Raw genomic sequence first — 21,120 nt, forward strand, 5'->3', positions numbered from 1 at the left:
AGAAGGGAATCCCACGAGGACAACCAAACTGTCCCTGACATCGGGCCTGAAGTTGGGGGATTATATCGTAGTTGATATGATTGTTTACTGGGGTTTTAAAAAAAAAAAAAAATTATTTTTTTTTTTGGATAAGTGGATGGGTCATAGGGGTCGTGGCCTCCCTTGTCTCTGCAAATTTACTACAATATGTGCCAGACACTAGCGTAATTTAGGCTACTTTCACACTAGCGTTAATATTCGGGTATTGAGATCCGTCATAAGGTCTCAATACCGGGCAAAAAAAAAATAATCTTCAGTTTTGTCCCCATTGTCAATGGGGACAAAACGTAACTGAACAGAACGGAATGCTCCAAAAAGCATTCTGTTCCGTTTGGTTGCATTCTCATACCGGAGAACAAGCCACAGCATGCTACGGTTTTCTTTGTCATGGAATGCGGAGAAAAACTGATTTATCATGTCCCACAATGCATCAATGGGGATGGATCTCTGACACAATAGAAAACGGGTCCGTCCTCCATTGGCTTTCATTGGAGTTCGTGACGGATCCGTCTTGGCCATGTTAAAGATAATACAGCTAGATCCGTTTATAGCGGATGCACATGGTTGTATTATCAGTAACGGAAGCGTTTTTGCTGAACCCTGCCCGATCCAGCAAAAGTATCCTAAAGGTCCGATCTATGCTAGCCCATTGCTGGTGTTGATTTTATTTTCTTGCACATGAAGGGTCATAGATGTCCCTTATTGTGAGGCTTACCCTCCTTAATAGACTACGGGTCTCTCAAATACAATCGCCCTATTCTTTGTAAATTTCCCCCAATGTGCTGCGTTGATCCTTTCTAAAGTTTGGCCAAAATGTAAACCTGAAATGTAGTATCAATACGTGATCTATAAAGATATATAAAGACATCTTATTCTATGCAGTCCTCTTCATGAGTTATTGTAGATCTTTTTTGACCGCTGAATATATTTTGGCTTTTCTTATTTAAATGTGTTAACCACTGTCTCATCAGATGGTAGATCCTGAAGGCTCTCCAGGTAAGGAGGAGGAGGAAGAGGAGGATGATACCATGCAGAACACCGTGGTGCTCTTTTCCAACACAGACAAATTTGTGCTCATGCAGGTGAGCTTTTTCGGCACACAGGTTTGTTTCTTACTTCAGTCAGTGTATAGTAAAATGGCTTTTATTAAATATATATATTTTTTTCAATTTGTCTTTTAGGATATGTGTGTTGTTTGTGGCAGCTTTGGACGTGGCTCAGAGGGGCATCTTCTAGCATGTTCCCAGTGTTCGCAGTGCTATCACCCCTACTGTGTAAACAGTAAGGTACGCATTATTACTTTCCCTACCAGTAAAATATTGTCTCCTTCCTCTATCAGCAACTGACGTAGAAAAGGAAAGCCAATGTATGTTACTGTTGCCAAACCATGCTAAAATTCCTTTTAATATGTTTTTTAGTTTTTTTTATTTGATCCTCTTGTTTTCTGTATCTAGATTTCAAAGGTGATGCTGCTTAAGGGCTGGCGATGTGTGGAGTGCATAGTTTGTGAAGTGTGTGGTAAGGCCACAGACCCATCTCGCTTGCTGCTTTGTGATGACTGTGACATCAGTTACCACACGTATTGCCTCGACCCTCCTCTGCACACTGTACCCAAGGGCGGTTGGAAATGCAAATGGTGAGTGCCATCCTAAATCACTTCCTGATGTAGAGGGTCTGGTATGTCCACCTCTTGCAAGCAATTCTGGTGGATGGTTTCGGGGTATACATTTTTGAAGTCTCTTCATTGACAGCAGTGGCCAGAAGTTTTGAGACCATTCAGTGTTTTTCTTTTTTTTTTTTTCCAGATGTGTCTATGGTATACTGAAGTGTGTGTGTGTGTATGTATGTATGTATGTATGTATGTGTGTGTGTATATATATATATATATATATGTGTGTGTATGTGTGTATATATATATATATATATATATATATATATATATATATATGTGTGTGTATGTGTATATATATATATATATATATATATATATGTGTATGTATATATATATATATATGTGTATGTATATATATATATATATATATGTGTATGTATATATATATATATATATATGTGTATGTATATATATATATATATATGTGTATGTATATATATATATATATGTGTATGTATATATATATATATATATATATGTGTATGTGTATATATATATATATATATGTGTATGTATATATATATATATATATATATGTGTATATATATTTTAATAAAAAAAATTTTTATCGATAAATACATAACACTAGTTTTGTACAAACTCAATAATAAGATGAGGAGCGGCACTCAGAATCCACCGCAAGCCACAGCACATGGGAATCGATCACCGTTCAGTCTCTTACAAACACTGTCAGCGGTGCTCAGCCCTCCAAAGATGAGATATCACAATTCAGACCATATGAAGAAATGAAATTTCATTTCTTCATATGGTCTGACTAGTTTGTACAACGACTCAATATTTCCAGTGTTGACTCTTCAAGACCTCTGCAGTTTGCCCCCTCGCATGCTGGGTATCAGCCTCTGGGTCAAATCCTGACTCACGGCAAGCCATTGTTCCCAATCAGTGCTTGGAGTTTATCACAATTCTATGTTTTTCTTTATTTACCTGCATTTGGATGATTGACCACAGATTCTTAATAGATTGCGTTCTATGGAGTTTCCTAGCCATAGACTCAAAATTTCAGTGTTTCACTTTTGATACTTTGATCATACTGGAAAAAGTATTGTTCATCACCAAAATGCTCCCAGATTCTTGGGAGAAGATGATGATGCTCTTGGAGGATGCTTTTGATGCCATTCTTTATTCATGACAGTGTTCTCAGGCAAAATTGCTCCCATTCCAGAAAAAAATCTGCATAGCTGAATCTTCCTGTCGTTTGCTGGACTTTCTTGGGCACAAAGTTCTTGATGACCGATAAATGTTTAGATTTTTAGGTGCAATCTTACAAGCGGCAATGTCCTTGCCTGTGAAGTCCTTTTGATGCAAATAAATTATGACTGCGCGTGTTTCCTTGGAGGTAACCATGGTTAACAGAAGAAGACAATGATTTTAAAGCACCACCCCCTTCTAAAGCAACCAGTCTGTTCTTCTTAGGCAACTTTCACACTAGCGTTCGGGGCTCCGCTTGTGAGTTCCGTTTGAAGGCTCTCACAAGGGGCCCAGAACGGATCCGTCCAGCCCTAATGCATTCTGAGTGGATGTGGATCCGCACAGGATGCTTCAGTCTGGCACCGTCTGTCCTCCGCTCAGCAGGCGGACACCCGAATGCTGCTTGCAGCGTTCGGGTGTCCGCCTGGCCGTGCAGAGGCAAATGGATCCGTCCAGAGTTACAATGGAAGTCAATGGGGGCGGATCCGTTCGAAGGTGACACAATATGGTGCATTTTTCAAACGGATCCGCCCCCGTTGACTTTCACTGTAAAGTCTGGACGGATCCGTCTGAATACAAATTGTACTTTAGACTTCTTTAGTAAAATATAATGCAGACGGTTCCGTCTGAACGGATACCATCGTTTGCATTATAGGAGCGGATCCGTCTGTACAAATACCAGACAGATCCGCCCTGAACGCAAGTGTGAAAGTAGCCTAATCCAGTCAGCACGACAGTGATATCAGCTGCCTTGTCCTCATTAACACTTTTTCTTCTTACTGAATAAGAAGATCACTGAATTGATGTTAGGTCATTTTGTGGCAGGGCTTCCATGCAGTGGAAATAGCATTTTTGTAATTATGTTAATTTTCATGGCAAGAATTGACTTTACAATTTATTATAACTTATCTAACAACTCTTCATAACAATCTAGAGCTACAGTAATTCAAATTGCCACCATAAAAACTGAAGCAGCAAACCTTTCTGAACACCAACATTTTTGTCTGTTTCAAAACTTTTGGCCATGACTATAGTCCACTTTCTGTCCTGGCTCTTTTAAAGGGGTTTTTGCACTTCAGCAAATGGCATTTGTCATGTAGAGAAAGTTAATACAAGTCACTAATGTATTGTGATTGTCCATATTGTCTTCTTTGCTGGCTTGATCCATTTTTCCATAGTGTTATACACTGCTCATTTCCAGGGGTTACGGCCAGGTTTGCAAAAAAAAAGGCACGTTTCCATTTTTTTTTTTTTCCTAGCAATTCTGTAATATAGAATGTTGGCGGGAGTATTTCCACAGCAGTGTGGAGAAGCAGCTTAGGGTACATTCACACTAGCGTTTTTCTTTTCTGGCGCTGAGTTCCGTCCTAGAGGCTTAATACCGGAAAAGAACTGATCAGTTTTATCCTAATGCATTCTGAATGGAGAGCAATCCGTTCAGTATGCATCAGGATGTCTTCACTTCAGTCACTGTACAGTTTCCGAAACACTTGCCGGAATGCCGGATCTGGCATTATTTTACATTGAAATGCATTAATGCCGGACCCGGCCCTAAGTGTTCTGCATGTGCAGACCTTTAGAAATGTGAAAAAGATAAATACTGGATCTGTTTTTCCGGATGACAACCGGAGAGACTGATCTGGTATTGCAATACATTTGTGAGACTGATCCGGATCCATCTACAAATGGTATCTGTTTGCATACAAATTGCCGGAATCCACCGACGCTAGTGTGAAAGTACCCTTACCCTGGGTTCACACCTGAGCGTTTTACAGCGCGTTCAAACGCGCTGTAAAACGCTTAAGACATAAAAACCAATGCTTCCCTATGGGAAGGGTTCACACCTGGGCGTTTTACAGCGCGTACGAACGCGCTGTAAAACGCCCGACGCTCAAACAAGTACTTGACCTTCTTTGGGGCGTTTTGACGCGCGTTTGTGGCCATAGGACACTGCAGTCAATGACACAAACGCGCGTCAAACGCGCGTTTACTATTACAAAAAACGTGCATAAAAACGCGCGACAAAAACGCGCGTAAAACGCGCGTTTGAGGAACGCTTAGGTGTGAACCCAGGGTAAGTCCTCCACCTATGGAAGGCGTGACAGTCTAATCTCCTGCTCCAGAGTTTAAAGTCTCAATTAACCAATGTTTTCAATTCCCCTCCTTCATCCGCCTATGCAGCACCTCTGCTCTTGCTGTACGTTTATCTCATGTGGGGAAAAAGGGTGAAAAAAAATAAAAAATAGGACACTGAGCCTGATGACAGATGGGACGTGTTTCTCTTGCAGGTGCGTTTGCTGCATGCAGTGCGGATCGATTAGCCCAGGATTCCACTCAGAATGGCAGAACAATTATACACATTGTGCGCCTTGTGCTAGTTTGGTCTGCTGCCCTGTTTGCCGCCTCAACTATATGGAGGAGGATCTTTTGATACAGTGTCAAAACTGTGAGAGGTAAACAATATTTAATGGGCCATAATCTTGCTTCTATGTGCATTTGTCTAAAACACACCTAAGCAATATTTTCCCCTCCTGATATAATCAGGTGGTTGCACGCAGTTTGCGAGAACCTGTTTACGGAAGAGGAGGTAGAGGAAGCAGCAGATGAAGGCTTTCATTGCACGTCCTGTCAACCGTTCATCATAAAACCAGTTGGTATGTATCTGAATTCCAGTTATTTCTTGTTCTTTTTCTATTGTGTTTTGTTACCAGCAGATGAGCATTAAATCTTTTTTCCCCTATTTACCTATGTTCCACTAGTTCCAATAATCCTTCCGCCAAGTCCAGTTAAGGTGAAAGAACCAGGTGAGTTTGTTCTATTCATATACACTTTGTCTACCTCTTGGCACTGTACATTCCTTGTAAAGAAAAGAGTACATCTTGTAAAGTAGTATTTTTGAGATGATATTTATGTGTTCGCAGAGCCTCAATATTTCCGTTTTGAGGGAGTTTGGTTGACCGAGGCAGGTATGGCCTTGTTGCGCAGCCTCACGTTATCGCCTCTTCAGAAAAAGAAACCAAGGCGTTCCCGAGTGAGTACTGGAGGAGAGATTTTCTTGGATGGCCCAGAACATGGTGCATGTGATGACAGGAAGGACGGAGATGCAGAGTGTGATGATCCCAAAGCAGATGGTGAGCCTTGTTAGCACAAATTAAGTGGTTTCACTTTCTGCACAGTCATTCTCTTGACATTTTCTGTGGTCTATCTTGTTAATATGTAATTTCTTATAAGGCTTTTATTTATCATTGTGTTAGGTGGCAATAATGAACCCATGGAGTGTGAAATTAAGATAGAACCTCCAGGTACCCCTGAGCGTGAAGCCGGAGGAGAAGTGGAGGTTGTCAAAGGTGGTGAAGATGCAGATGATGTCAAGAAAAAGAAAAGAAAACCATATAGGCCAGGTAGGAATTAAAAATGCCTTGTGCTTGGGGAATACTTATTTTATTAGTATTGCAGTAGCATCCGTGTCTCTTCCAAAATAATTGTTCTGTAGGAATTGGTGGCTTTATGATCAGACAGAGGAAAACTCACACTCGGTCGAGGAAGGGACACGCAGCATTTTTGGAGGCCTTTCGTGAAGACCAGAACCGAGATATTCACCAAGAGGATGGTAAGTTCCTTTAAATGCCTAACTTTATGCATCTTATATCATATTAGCACAGGTAATAAATGTCCTGAAAATGTGCTTATGGGATATGAGTCTAATATCATTCTTTACTTTTCACAGCCCCTCCAGAGACTCCTGCAGAAGGTGGCCAAGAACCTGGGACAACAGAGACGGAGGAGAAGAAGAAACGACGAGGCAGAAAAAAGAGCAAACTTGAGGATATGTTCCCAGCATACTTGCAGGTGAGTCACAGCATACTTATGGACTGATGCTCTGCAATATGCAGTCTAGCTCACCGGAAACTGCGAATCGTACAGTGCTGTGAAGAAGTATTAGGCTACTTTCACACTTGCGTTTGGGGTTCGCTTGTGAGTTAATTAAAATCACCCCCCCCCCCCAAAATTATTGGTGGTAGCTGAGAGTTACGAACTTTAGAAGCATTATACTTACCTGCGCTGTCTGTGGCCGGCCGGTCGCTCCTCCTACTGGTAAGTGACAGGTCTGTGCTATAAGCAATGCGCCACACAGACCGTTCACTTACCAGTAAGAGGAGCGACCGGCTGGCCAAAGACAGCGCAGGTAAGTATAATGCTTCTAAAAGTGCTAAGTAACCATGGCAGCCAGGACTGCAGTAGCGTTCTGGCTGCCATGGTAACCGACCGGAGCCCTAGCGATTAAACTGGGACTCCAATCGGAACTCTCTGCTGCCACCAATGATGGGGGGGGGGGGGGGGCCGCCTCCGCCGCACTGGCCACCAATGAATTTAAAACTGCCTGGCAGCACCTGATCTCTTACAGGGGACTATGATACGCACAATTAACCCCTCAGGTGTGGCACCTGAGGGGTTAATTGTGCGGATCACAGCCCCCTGTAAGAGATCGGGTGCTACCAGGCAGCAGGGGGCAGTTATGTACACAGTTCTTAGTATATTCTAACTTGAAGCGTCCCCATCACTATGGGAACACGTCTGTGTTAGAATATACTGTCGGATCTGAGTTTTCACGATGTGAAAACTCCGATCTGAAAAAGATGTTATGCAGACAGAGCTGTTCTGAACGGATGCAAGCGTTTGTATTATAGGTGCGGATCCGTCTGTTCAGATACCAGACGGATCCGCACCGAACGCAAGTGTGAAAGTAGCCTTACCTACGGTTCCTTATCGTGTTCAAGAAGACTAGATGAAACATTAAAATGTGTATCCGGCAGAATGCTGGATACAGAGAACATGTCATTTTAAGCACTTTAGTAAATGTTGACCTTGCGTAATGGCTATGTACACCTTTTGGGGGCAATTTTTATTATTTCCTTGTACTCCTTTGGAGCTAAAAATCATATATATATTTTTTTAATCTGTCTTTATTTTGTCAGCTGTTTGAAGAGAAGGCAGCTGCCTTTTCTGCTCTGTTTACCTGCTTATCGCAGCAATTGCAGTGGTGAGCAGGTGTAACTACAAGTATGGCGTTCCCCATTCCTTTCTATGGGACGGCTCTGTCTGTTCAAGTGAATACTACAGAGCCGTCCCATAGAAGTGAACGGGGAACGCCATACTTGTAGTTACACTGCTCACCACTGCAATTGTGCAGCGAGCAGAGAAGGCAGTGCTCATACGAGCGCTGCCTTTTCTTCAAACAGCTGATCGGTAGGGGTGCTGGGTATCGGACCCCCGCTAATCTGAAACTGAGGATAGATCATCAGTAGTAAAAAGTGGACAACCCCTTTTAACCTAAGTCCTTTCTCCACAGGAAGCGTTTTTTGGCAAGGAGTTGATGGAACTCAGCAAACAAGCGCTTCTTGCTGCTCGTCCAGTGCAACAAAAGGTGAAAGGTGCGCAGAGTATACCATGTCCTGCCTCTGGAACAGCTCCAACCTCGCAGTTGCCCCAACAAAACACAGGTAATAATTTCTAGTAAATTCCTATACTGAAAAACCCTTTATTGAACAATTCCACTTAAAGGCGTTTTTCCATCTAGACATTTATAACATGCCCATAGGATATGCCATAAATGGTGCAGGTCCTACCTACCTTAAGAACCATGCCACCAGGAATGGAGAGGTGTCTGCGCATGCACAGTTCTCCATTCAGTTCTATGGGAGTTTGGAAAATAGTGTTGTAAGTGCATGCTGCTATTTTCAGAAGTGAATGAAGAGATCCACATGCAACTGAACTCTGGGTCCCGCGCTTATTGGACATTTATGGCATATCTTGTGGATGACCCGGTAGATCAACCCTTTTTAACAATGCAGTGGATGGTGGTTGTGTCTAATATACAATTAACTAATAGTTTGCTTTGGGTTAAGAATTCCTTATGTTTTTTCAAATGTGTTAGTGTAAATTTAAGCTAGAACTGACATGGGGACTGTCAAGTTATTTAGTCCTTTTGAAACTGTCGATTTACAACTTCCTCATGTAGAAGTAGTTGGTATCTCTGTTAGGCTACTTTCACACTAGTGTTTTTGCTGGGTCTGGCAGGGTTCAGCCAAAACGCTTCTCTTACTGATATTACAACCATCTGCATCCTTTATGAATGGATCCTGTTGTATTATGTTTAACATAGCCAAGACGGATCCGTCATGAACGCCATTGAAAGTCAAAGGAGGACGGATCCATTTTCTTTTGTCGGAGAAAACTGATCCGTCCCCATTGACTTGCATTGTAGGTCATGACGGATCCGTCTTGCTCTGCATCCCATGACGGGAAGCAAACCGCAGCATGCTCTCCGATATGAGAACTGAATGGAATGCATTTTGGAGCACTCCGTTTTGTTCGGTTACGTTTTGTCCCCATTGACGATGGGAACAAAATGGAAGCGTTTTTTCCTGGTATTGAGACCCTATGACGGATCTCAATACCGGAAAATAGAAATGCTAGTGTTAAAGTTGCCTTAGTCCATGTTCACACTGAGTTCAAGAGTTCTGTTTTGGATTTTCATAATCCTTTCCAGTATTTTCCACGGTGGAAACCACAGTCTACAGCAGCAATCATGATGTCCACCATATCGCACTGCATTCAGTCGGGGCCACCGGGAGTGGATGCCTTCTGTTTGAAAACTGTTTGCATAGAGCTGCCTTTCCTCTGTTATCAACGAAAGCCATGAAACTAGTCTGTGCACAGCCTTAAGCTACATTCACACCTGCTTCCGCCATGTTATGAACGGATCTGGTTGTATCTCTAAAATAGCCATAACGGGTCAGTCTCTAAAGCCATTGTAAGTCAATATGGGACGAATCCGTTTTCTTTTGTGTCAGAGAAAACTGATCCATCTCCATTGACTTACATTGTGAGTCATGCCGGATACGTCTTGCTCCGCATCCCAGGATGCACTTAAAAAAGCAGCTTGAAGCACTTTTGTATGCATCATGGGAATGCAATGAAACTGAACGGAATGCATTTTGGTGCACTTCGTTCCCTTTAAGTTTTGTGCCCATTGACGAAGAATGGGGACAAAACTGAAGCATTTTCCCCCGCTTTTGAGATCCCGTGATGTATCTCCATAGCGGAAAGGGAAAGCCCAAGTGTGAAAGTAGCCTTACAAAGTTTCTTGTGTTCTATGGACATCGTCATTTAGGTGATTTTTGTGAAATTAGTTTTTTTTCTTTTTTTTTTTTAAACAGCAGAGACTATGGCTGCCTCTAGTTCTGCATTACCTCATGAAGATTCTGATAGCAATGAAACAAAGCTCGAAAATTCAGGTTGGCAATCTGATATAGTTCCTTATCCTGTTTTGAAAGTTAATGCATGATCAACAAGATTGTAATTTCTGCAGGCCTTTTACAAATGCTCGATCATTTCCTCCTTAAACATCTAGATTACTGTTACTGGCCAATTTTTATCAATACTGTCATTGGCAATTCTTAAAGGGTTTTCTGACACACTTTTTTTAAATAACGACCTATCCTGTGGATAGGTCATCAGTGTCTGATCAGGGGTGGTCCGACACCTGGATGTTCTCCGCCAATCGGCTGTTTGAGAAGGCACTGATGCTTCTCTGAGCACCACGACTTCCTTGCAGATTACCCTAGGCCAGTGACCTCATGTCAATCAGTCACAAGGCCTAGGCGCAGCTCAGTCCCATTTAAATGAGGGGATCTTAGCTGCTATACAATCTATGGAGCTGTGCTTGGTAAGCTGCTGGAAAGCCACTTCGCTCACAGGAGCACTGGCACCTTCTCAAACAGCTGATTGGTTGGGATCCCGGGTGTTGGACCCCCACTGATCAGATACTAATGACCTATCCAGAGAATAGGTCATCAGAGTCTAAAAGTTCCTCTAATCCTGTACTAGGACATCTTGTCGGGAATTATGCCATTTACTTGGCCTCTACACATGTAGCAGGAACGTCTCAAGCTACTTTGTGCAATCCACATGGTGGCTGTACCAGTTGGCACCTGCTAAAGGAAAATCTGAATAGTCTCTCTGCCTGCATATAGCTGACAATTATGCCTAATGTGAGACGTTGTGCAGGTGACTAGAAGATGCTCTGTAGTCTAAAAGATTCTAAGACAACTAAACGTTTTGTTTAAGGTGGGAATGCATTTTTTTATTTTTTTTAAATTGGTTATTGTCGATTGTATTACTGACGCGTTTTGTTAGCATGAGCAAAACGTATTTTGATGAAAGGAATAGGTTAATCTATGGCCTTTTCCACTGGACATCTTCATTTAAAGAACTGCCCTCATTCTTTGATTGTGGATTTCGGCTAGAGTATCTCTCTCCTTTTCTTCTGCTTGTCGTCTTGAGAGATGGGGAATAGTTATTTACCTGCCCTCCCCTCCCCGCAGAGGTTGCGTCAGAGACCGGGGCCCTGAGTGTTGCTGATGCCCACACTGCAGAGAGAATTCCGATGCCTCTGCCAGAGGGAGCCCTCGGCTCGGATCTGGATAAAATCTCCACGGAGGGTTGGTCTCTCGCACTTGCCCTAAATTTCCTTTATTTTGTGATGTTTTGGGTATGCAGTGGGAGATGATTCCTCTGCATCAGGTCTCTTTAACACTTTCCTTGCTGCAACAGCTGTCACCTTTCCCTATGTTGTTCTGTGACACTGTACTAATCATTGCTTTACAGCAGTATGTCCTTGTTTTGTCTGGCTGTGAAGGGGTTTTCCAGTAGAATATTGATGACCTACCTTCATGATAGGTCATCAATATCAGATCAGTGGGGGTCCAACCCCTGACACCACCATGATCAGTAGTTTGTAGCAGCCGTAGCGCTCCTTTGAGTACTATGGCTTCTTCCTTGACCAGTGACTTCACGTTCGTTGGCCACATGACCTGTGTGCGTCTGTCCCGTTTAGGTTAATGAGCCTAGGCTGCAATACCTAGCACCACCACTACAGTGTACGGTGCTGTGGGGAGGCCGTGGCCCTTTGATACAGCTGATCGGCAGGGGTACTGGAATTTGGACCCCCACTCATCTGATACTGATGACCTATCTTGAGGATAGGTTATCAATATTGTACTCCTGGAAAACCCCTTTAAACATATAAATCTGAATGTAAATATATTAAGTTGTTCTTTGTAGATGGATCTTGCACACCCAATAGACACAACCTTAATCTAATAGTAACTATAAATGGTATTACAATTATGAGCCCAAGTCTCTGCACTGTAGCAGTTTCCAGAGCAGTTCACTAACCCCTTTTGTGTGTGCACCTCAAATACAATTTTCTCTGAACAGATAGTTCAAGTTTTTACTTTTATTATAAAGTAATCTGCACAAACATTTTTTAAATAAAATGGAGCATTAATAGTCTTAAGTAAAATGGCAAGGTCGTGATGGTAACACTAGGGTAGTGCAAAGGTTCAGTTCCACATTCTGTACTCGGGAAGCAGATGGCAGTGTTGGGTCCTATCTGATGTTTGTCAGTTGGATGGTTGTAACTTGCAGAATATAAGGATAGCCAATTTTACTGTGAGAATTTTTCTATAATTTAAAGAGTTTTAAAAGTGATAATGGCAGCAGAATGTATGTAATATATATCAATGACCAATACTCACCCAGTAAACCCCCAGTATCGATAATCCTGTGGTAGTCCTCTTGTCTATAACTACAGCCACCCACGTACAGTACAGACCAAAAGTTTGGACACACCTTCTCATTCAAAGAGTTTTCTTTGTCATGACTATGAAAATTGTAGATTCACACTGAAGGCACCAAAACTATGAATTAACAAATGTGGAATTATATACATAACAAAAAAGTGTGAAACAACTGAAAATATGTCATATTCTAGGTTCTTCAAAGTAGCCACGTTTTGCTTTGATTACTGCTTTGCACACTCTTGGCATTCTCTTGATGAGCTTCAAGAGGTAGTCACCTGAAATGGTCTTCCAACAGTCTTGAAGGAGTTCCCAGAGATGCTTAGCACTTGTTGGCCCTTTTGCCTTCACTCTGCGGTCCAGCTCACCCCAAACCATCTTGATTGGGTTCAGGTCCGGTGACTGTGGAGGCCAGGTCATCTGGTGCAGCACCCCATCACTCTCCTTCATGGTCAAATAGCCCTTACACAGACTGACCCCAAACACACCTCCATTGTCCTGTTGAAAAATAAATGATGGTCCAACTAAACGCAAACCGGATGGAATAGCATGCCGCTGCAAGATGCTGTGGTAGCCATGCTGTTTCAGTATGCCTTCTATTTTGAATAAATCCCCAACAGTGTCACCAGCAAAGCACCCCTACACCATCACACCTCCTCCTCCATGCTTCACTGTGGGAACCAGGCATGTAGAGTCCATCCGGTCACCTTTTCTGCGTCGCACAAAGACACGGTGGTTGGAACCAAAGAGCTCAAATTTGGACTCATCAGACCAAAGCACAGATTTCCACTGGTCTAATGTCCATTCCTTGTGTTCTTTAGCCCAAACAAGTCTCTTCTGCTTGTTGCCTGTCCTTAGCAGTGGTTTCCTAGCAGATATTCTACCATGAAGGCCTGATTCACACAGTCTCCTCTTAACAGATGTTCTAGAGATGTGTCTGCTGTTAGAACTCTGTGTGGCATTGACCTGGTCTCTAATCTGAGCTGCTGTTAACCTGCGATTTCTGAGGCTGGTGACTCAGATGAACTTATCCTCCGCAGCAGAGGTGACTCTTAGTCTTCCTTTCCTGTGGCGGTCCGCATGTGAGCCAGTTTCTTTGTAGCGCCTGATGGTTTTTGTGACTGCACTTGGGGACACTTTCAAAGTTTTCCCAATTTTTCGGACTGACCGACCTTCATTTCTTAAAGTAATGATGGCCACTCGTTTTTCTTTACTTAGCTGCTTTTTTTCTTGCCATAATACAAATTCTAACAGTCTATTCAGTAGGACTATCAGCTGTGTATCCACCTGACTTCTCCACAACGCAACTGATGGTCCCAACCCCATTTATAAGGCAAGAAATCCCACTTAATAAACCTGACAGGGCACACCTGTGAAGTGAAAACCATTTCAGGTGACTACCTCTTGAAGCTCATCAAGAGAATGCCAAGAGTGTGCAAAGCAGTAATCAAAGCAAAAGGTGGCTACTTTGAAGAACCTAGAATATGACATATTTTCAGTTGTTTCACACTTTTTTGTTATGTATATAATTCCACATGTTAATTCATAGTTTTGATGCCTTCAGTGTGAATCTACAATTTTCGCAGTCATGAAAATAAAGAAAACTCTTTGAATCAGATGGTGTGTCCAAACTTTTGGTCTGTACTGTATGTCCAAGCATTGGATCAGCTTGAAAAAGGCATCTTTTAATAACCACTGATGTTGAAATGAATAATAAAAAAAAGACATTGGTGTGCTGTCTTCAACCATATATACAACAGTTTAAAACGGATCCCCAGGTGGAGAGGGATCAACACGGGGACAGCACAGACAAAAGCCATTAGGAAGAGTGCTGTGGCCAAAACTCAATGGAAGCATCAGTGACTTTCCACACTTGCTGGTATCACCGCAGTGGCCAAAAACTGGCTGCAGTGGTGACATTGCTGCTGCCATGTAAGCAGAGACGGGCAGCAGGCCACAGAGCACCAGCAGAGAACCGTTGTCTGTGTGTTATTTTGAGGCTGCTTTAACATCTGCATTGGAAGCTCCACTCTGTGGCAGAAGCCCGAATTTTTCAAATATATAGCGGAGAGAAAAATCCCGCATGTAGGCCCCCCCCCCCCCCAATTTAAAAAAAAAATATCCCACATATCAATGGTATCGGTTAGTCTCCACTCCTGTCAGTTATATGGCACTTCTGTTATTTTCATGCTTCTGCTCCTATAATTGAGCAGAATAACGGAAATAATAGAGGAGATGTGAAAGCAGCCTTATCTGTATTTTGTGGCTCCGAGGGTGTTTCAAAAAGACAGTGCAATATTATAGCCTCAGTATTCATGAATCACAAATTTATTAACATGAAAAAACCACACTATCCACAATCTGTACACTGCAAATGTTCGATGTGAGCTCCATTGCTGACACTGCAGATGTTTAGGTGGTCCAGTTCTGTCCAGACACGTGGCAGCATATCATCGGATATAGATGCTCATTTTTCAGCAATGTGCCCTCTCAGGTCAAGAAAAAAAAAAAAAAGATTTGGTATAACTTGTATTTTATACATTTCAATTCTTGCTCATTCAAGGCTTTGAAGACAAGGATTCGGTCCTATCAGTGACTGACAGCCTGCCCTCTATGACTGTGTATACACAGATAGCTGTCAGTCATTGATAAGACCGCCTCCTGGACTTAAGTTCAGAATGAGCAGGAATTTAAATGTATGAAATACAAGTTATAGTGAATCTTTTCTCATAAAAACAATATGCTCAGCTACTTCTGCTCTATAACATGCAGCCTTCAGACTAAGGCCTCATGCATACAAACGTATTTTAATCCCGTGTCCATTCCAATTTTTTTTTTTTTTTGTGGATCGTATATGGAACCATTCATTTCAATGGGTCCACAAAAAAAAGGAAGGTACTCAGTGTGCATTCCGTTTCAGTATTTCCGTTCCGTTCTACTATTGTCCGCATTACGGACAAGGATAGTACTGTTCTATTAGGGGCCAGCTGTTCCGCAAAATACGGAATGCACACAGAGGTCATCTGTTTTTTGCAGACCGCAAAATATATACAGTCCTGTGCATGAGGCCTAAGGCTACTTTCATTCTAGCGTTCGTCGGTCCGCTCGTGAGCTCCGTTTGAAGGGGCTCACGAGCGGACCCGAACGCAGCCGTCCAGCCCTGATGCAGTCTGAATGGAGCGGATCCGCTCAGACTGCATCAGTCTGGCGGCGTTCAGCCTCCGCTCCGCTCGCCTCCGCACGGACAGGCGGACAGCTGAACGCTGCTTGCCGATCCGTCCAGACTTACAATGTAAGTCAATGGGGACGGATCCGTTTGAAGATGCCACAATGTGGCTCGGATCCGTCCGAGGCTATTTTCACACTTAGCTTTTTTTTTTGCCATTTTAATGCAGACTGATCCGTTCTGAACGGAACCTCCGTCTGCATTATTATGAGCGGATCCGTTCAGAACGGATCTGCCCGAACGCTAGTGTGAAAGTAGCCTAAACTGCATTTTCATGGTTTAAAGTTTCCTTTAAAGGTAAATACAAAAAAAATATAAAAATAAACATACAAATCGCACCATTTTCCTATTAAAAAAAAAAAACATAGGCATTGCCATGTTCCAAAAACGACTATACTATAAAAGTATAAATGTATCCAGTAACATGAACGCTGTAACAGGTAAAAAAACAAAATGGCATCTCACCTCCCCCCAAAATTTCATAGATTAGAAAGTCATCCGCCCTTCAAAATGGTATCATTAAAAATTACAGATCACCCCATAAAAAGAGCCCTCACACAGCTCCATAGAAGTAAATGTGAAAAAGTTATGAGGCCTAGAATATGGAAATGCAAAAACATTTCTCTTTTTTTTTCAGTATTAAACCAAGAAAAAAAACACCTAAATGTGCTATTGCTGTAATCTTGCTGACTCAGAGAATGAGAACAGATCAGTTATAGCGCCATAAAAATGAAACCCTTAAATCTGCTGGAATAGTTTTGTTTTTTGTCGTCCCCCCCCCCCAATTCTATTTGAAAAATAAATTCCAGCTTCCCAATACATTGTATGCAATATTAAATGGTATCATTGGAAACTACAACCTTTCCTGCAATAAAAAAAAAACACTTTAAGGGTCCATTCACACGTCCTGTTTTTTTTTCATCCTGAAAAATGGTCCGTTTTTTGCGGATCCGTTGTTCCTGAAAATGTTTCCATATGTCATCCGTTTTTTGCGGATCCGCAAAAAACGGAAACATGTATACATTTCAATAATCAAATAAAGTTGTTTGGATTTCATTGAAAAAAAAAATAAAAAAAATATTTATGTGTTTCCAGGAACGGAATCCGCAAAAAACGGATGACATCCGAATGTCATCCGTTTTTTGCGGATCCATTGACTTTGTATTGTACCAGGATCCGATTTTTCAGGACAAGAATAGGACATGTTTTATATTTAAACGGACATGCGGAACGGAACAACGGAAACTGTGCTTTTTTCCAGGACCCATTGAAAATGAATTGGTCCAGATCTGGTCCTGATCTGTTCCTGAAAAAACGGAACAGATCAGGAAAGAAAAAACGGACGTGTGAATGGACCCTTATACAGCTATTTGAACTGAAAAATTAAAGTCATGGCTCTTAGAAGGCAAAGAGTAAAAAAAAAAAACTATGCAAAAAACTGAAAATTGCCCAGTCCTTAAGGGTTAATGCTATTGTATAAAATGACATTCAACATCTAGATACTTTTAGTGACCTTTGTAGACCACAGCAGTGCTCGCCCATGTCCATTTAATCGTATGCAGACATCATTTATAGTATATGGGGTCTTTGCAGTCTTGGGGTTTGGAGCTCCTCTTTATATAACTTAAAAACATCTTTATTTGCCCTTCTCTGTCGTACTTCTGTGTAACACATTAATTCCCTATTTTTCACTGGTGTGTGTTTGTGTGTCCTTATGATTGGAAGTCACTTATTTTCCATCGCCTGTCTGTATGCTTTCACTTTTAAAGAAGACCAATTTTAACGCTGTTTTGTAACCGCAGAGATCCCCAAAATGGAAAGTACAGACATTCAGCAGCTTCTAAAGGATGTGCTTGGTACCCCTGAGTGTGAACAGTCTGTTAACAGGCCAGCTGGAAGGATCGAGGGCCACATGGCAACTGGATCTGTAATTCAGGGTCCCAGACCCTTTCTTCAAAGCATTGCAGGTAAGTGTTTGCATTCAGTTAATCTTCTGTCACGGCCCGGTGTGGGTATGTAACTCCACAAAAGGGAAGGGAAAAGGTACTAAGCCTGGAAACTAGGGAAATGGGAAAAGGTCACCACCTAGTGAATCCCTAATCCGAGCCCTGACTACTAGAAGTATGAACAGACCTTGAATATAGGAATGTTCATATGCTGGAACCTAGGGCCCTATCTTACCCTAAAGGGCCCTGGAAATAGTGTCAGGACAAGATATGACCTGTTCGTTCTCAGCTGAAGGACCAGGAGACTCCCTCAGGCCAAATACCAAAAGGTAGGGGAAAACCACAAACAAGAAATAGGGAAAACATACTTAACTCCAAAGTATGTAGACGAGCAGGAACTCAGAGGAGAACCAGACACCAGCTCTTCACAACCAAAAAGGAGCTATCAACCGCATAGCATGATGGGTGAGGTCAGACTAAATAGAGGAGTTGGAATGACCACTTAAGCTACACCTGAGACCAGAGGTGTGGTCATACCCAGCGACCACACAGAAAAGTGAAACCAGAGAGGCTGTCAGATCACATCCTGTGCAGCGTCTTTCATGAATACATTTTAACAGGACATTCAAATAAAAAGGGTCCTGAACTAAATGGAATAAATGTTTTGCCATACTGTCTGTCTGCGTATGCCAAATATGGGATCAGACCATCTAAAACATGGGTGCTCAACCCTTTTTTTGTCATTATATTTATGTGTATATGTTTAAAGGGATCGACTACTTTCTGGCTCTTGTTGATCTATATGGCACATAATAATATAGTCTTTTGTTGGAATTCCATGTTATCTTCTATATTTCATCAGGTATGCCCCCCTTGTTTGCCAAGTCTTTTGTGCGAACACTGCGAACTGGCAATCACTGCTCACAGGCTCTCCCGGAAGGAAGCTACGATGCCTAAGGAAGGCATCGGGCTGCCTTCCCTGCCATGGGGTCCCAGTCGCAGCAGCGCGGGGACCTGATGGACACCCTGCACACTTCTGAAGCTCTCATGTGCCGTGGCCGTGCACAGAATAAATCGCTGGCATCCGTGATTCCACCAATTCCGGCGCATACAGCAAGGGTCGGGCTATCAGTGACTGCTGGACCCCTGCCGCAGATTGGGCGGGCTCAGCTCCTGCACCCTTCCCGATCAGCGCGCCGTACATGTACGGAGCTGGGCGTTTAGGGGTTTAAAGGGGTTGTCCCACTAAAAGTATATATTCTATGTTTTTCAAACCAGCTCCTGGATTTGAATACTTTAATTGCATGTATTATAGCTACTTAGTTACTCAGTGAAATCTAGCTGTATAGCGCCACCTGCAGGTTGCACTTCAAATTATATTTTTTTGTCCTGCTCCGTAAGATGGAAGCACATGCCTCGGTTCCATTCTTCAACTGCCACTAGCTGCATCCTCCAGGACAGACCCCCTGAGAAAGGACATGCCCCATGAGCTGCCAGCTTGAAATAAATCTAGAATAGCAATTGGAGTAATGAATGGGCAGATCTTTAGATCCATGGGAGGTAGAGGGCTGGTTCTTACTTTTGTTAGAAAGGGATTGTCGTGTATTATGATATAAGCTTTTCATTCTTTTTTTCTTTTTCTTTTTTTTTTTTGTTATTATTTTTTTTTGTTGTGGATGTCAGAATTTGGTGACGTAAAAATGTTTTTCTAAAAAAATTAGATTCATTTTTTTTCACTATTTAGACATAAACACCTATACATATGTGGTATTGTTATAATCGTACGGACCTGGCGAATGAAGGGCACAGGGCAAATAGGTTAAGCCTCATTCACACGTCCGTGTCAGTGCTCAAATCCGTGAGAAGGTGGTCAGTGATGCATCCGTGAAGCTGTCCATGAAGGATCAGTGTTGGGTCCGTGGGTCTGTTTTTTTTTGCTGTCCGTGTGCCATCCATGTTTCACTGAACAGCTGAAAAATAATTTTCAAAGCATCTTTTCCTAATGATATGTGAAACATGGATGCAACACGGATGGTGTCAGTGTTGCATCCGTGGTTTTCACTGACCCATTAGACTATAATGGGCGTGATGAATTTGTGAACACGGACAAAATAGAGCATGCATCCGTGCTAAAATCATGGACCCACGGACAGTGCTAAAACACTGATGTGTGAATACACACATTAAAATGAATGGGGGTTTGTGCTGTCCGTGGAGAACACGTACAGAACACGTCCGTGAATGAGGCTTTAGTGTGGAGATGTGACCCCTTGTGATTAGCAATAGCAGACAAAAAAAAAAAACTGTGCTGCCTGAGGGAAGTTCAGAGAGGGCCAAAGCTCAAGCTTCTGCCTGCGGAGAAAAGCTGGCTATGCATGGTGGTTTACTTGTGTAGTTTTGTTTTATTAATTGACAAATTTCTTATCCTTTTCAGGTGCTTCCCTGTCTTCTAATGTTCAGGTGGATCCTTTTTCTCAGTCTGGCTTCTTGGACTCCAGGTATGTTGACGTGAACTTTTTGTATATATGTTAAAGGCAATGGATGAAATGCAGGCATTGTATAAAATGCCAAGGCGTTCTATAAAAGTATTTAGGCAAAGTGTGAACTGGCGGTTAGTTCAGTCTTTTATATACTTTGCCTAGGCAAAATATAGAATGACGAGTACTTTTTAGGCAAAATATGATGTATTGTATGTAAAGGGTACTTTCACACTTGCGGCAGGACGGATCTGACAGGCTGTTCACCATGTCGGATCCGTCCTGCAGCTCCGGCGCAGCACGGCGGTGCACGGAGAAAGCCCGCCGGACTAAAATTACTGCATGTCAGGCTTTTTAGTCCGGCGGCTTTCTCCGTGCACCGCCGTGCTGTGCCGGAACTCCGCCCCCGTCCCCATTATAGTCAATGGGGACGGAGCGGCGGTCCGCGGGCACGGCGAAATAGCCGCAGGACGGATCCGACATGGTGAACAGCCTGTCGGATCCGTCCTGCCGCAAGTGTGAAAGTAGCCTTAGAAGCCTTTTATTGATGTCAACATAAAAGAAATGTAAAATAAACAAAGAGCAATATAAACTACACTTCTACAATAACAGAAGAACAGCACTGTCTTAGTGAAAAACAAGACTGCGAGACCAGTATTGTATTGTCTTCATTTGTGTTATGTCGCTGTATGGTGGAGATTTTATGGTGCTGTTGCTGTGTGAAACCTTTGGAAGGTAGAATTTTATACTTTGACGCTTCGCCTGACGCCCTCTGGAAGGAAGTATTTTATACTTTGCCAGTTGGCCTTTAGGCATTACATAGAATGCCTAGGAAATGTGGGAAATACAAAGGGGGTCATTTATTAAGACTAGATGCCCATCTTAATAATGCCCTACTCGGGAGGTG

General features: G+C 42.5%; 1 protein-coding gene across 4 annotated transcripts in view; it reads left to right on the plus strand.

Annotated features, from left to right (window-relative positions):
- Nucleotides 1-21,120, plus strand: part of KMT2D (lysine methyltransferase 2D) — a 134,541-nt gene that overhangs the window by 45,711 nt on the left and 67,710 nt on the right. For 3 of the 4 annotated variants that reach the window (XM_044284050.1, XM_044284051.1, XM_044284052.1), the window contains exons 13-27: nt 1,011-1,121; nt 1,221-1,325; nt 1,494-1,675; nt 5,209-5,373; nt 5,465-5,574; nt 5,680-5,724; nt 5,842-6,051; nt 6,175-6,321; nt 6,414-6,530; nt 6,648-6,769; nt 8,271-8,421; nt 10,141-10,218; nt 11,308-11,424; nt 17,593-17,757; nt 20,171-20,234. In XM_044284050.1, the coding sequence (XP_044139985.1) occupies nt 1,011-1,121; nt 1,221-1,325; nt 1,494-1,675; nt 5,209-5,373; nt 5,465-5,574; nt 5,680-5,724; nt 5,842-6,051; nt 6,175-6,321; nt 6,414-6,530; nt 6,648-6,769; nt 8,271-8,421; nt 10,141-10,218; nt 11,308-11,424; nt 17,593-17,757; nt 20,171-20,234 (1,889 nt within the window). The remainder of the gene's footprint in view (nt 1-1,010; nt 1,122-1,220; nt 1,326-1,493; nt 1,676-5,208; nt 5,374-5,464; nt 5,575-5,679; nt 5,725-5,841; nt 6,052-6,174; nt 6,322-6,413; nt 6,531-6,647; nt 6,770-8,270; nt 8,422-10,140; nt 10,219-11,307; nt 11,425-17,592; nt 17,758-20,170; nt 20,235-21,120) is intronic. The other variant, XM_044284053.1, reaches the window with a different exon arrangement.

This window comes from Bufo gargarizans, chromosome 3, assembly GCF_014858855.1.
Source record: "Bufo gargarizans isolate SCDJY-AF-19 chromosome 3, ASM1485885v1, whole genome shotgun sequence".
In the NCBI taxonomy this organism is placed as follows: Eukaryota; Metazoa; Chordata; class Amphibia; order Anura; family Bufonidae; genus Bufo; species Bufo gargarizans.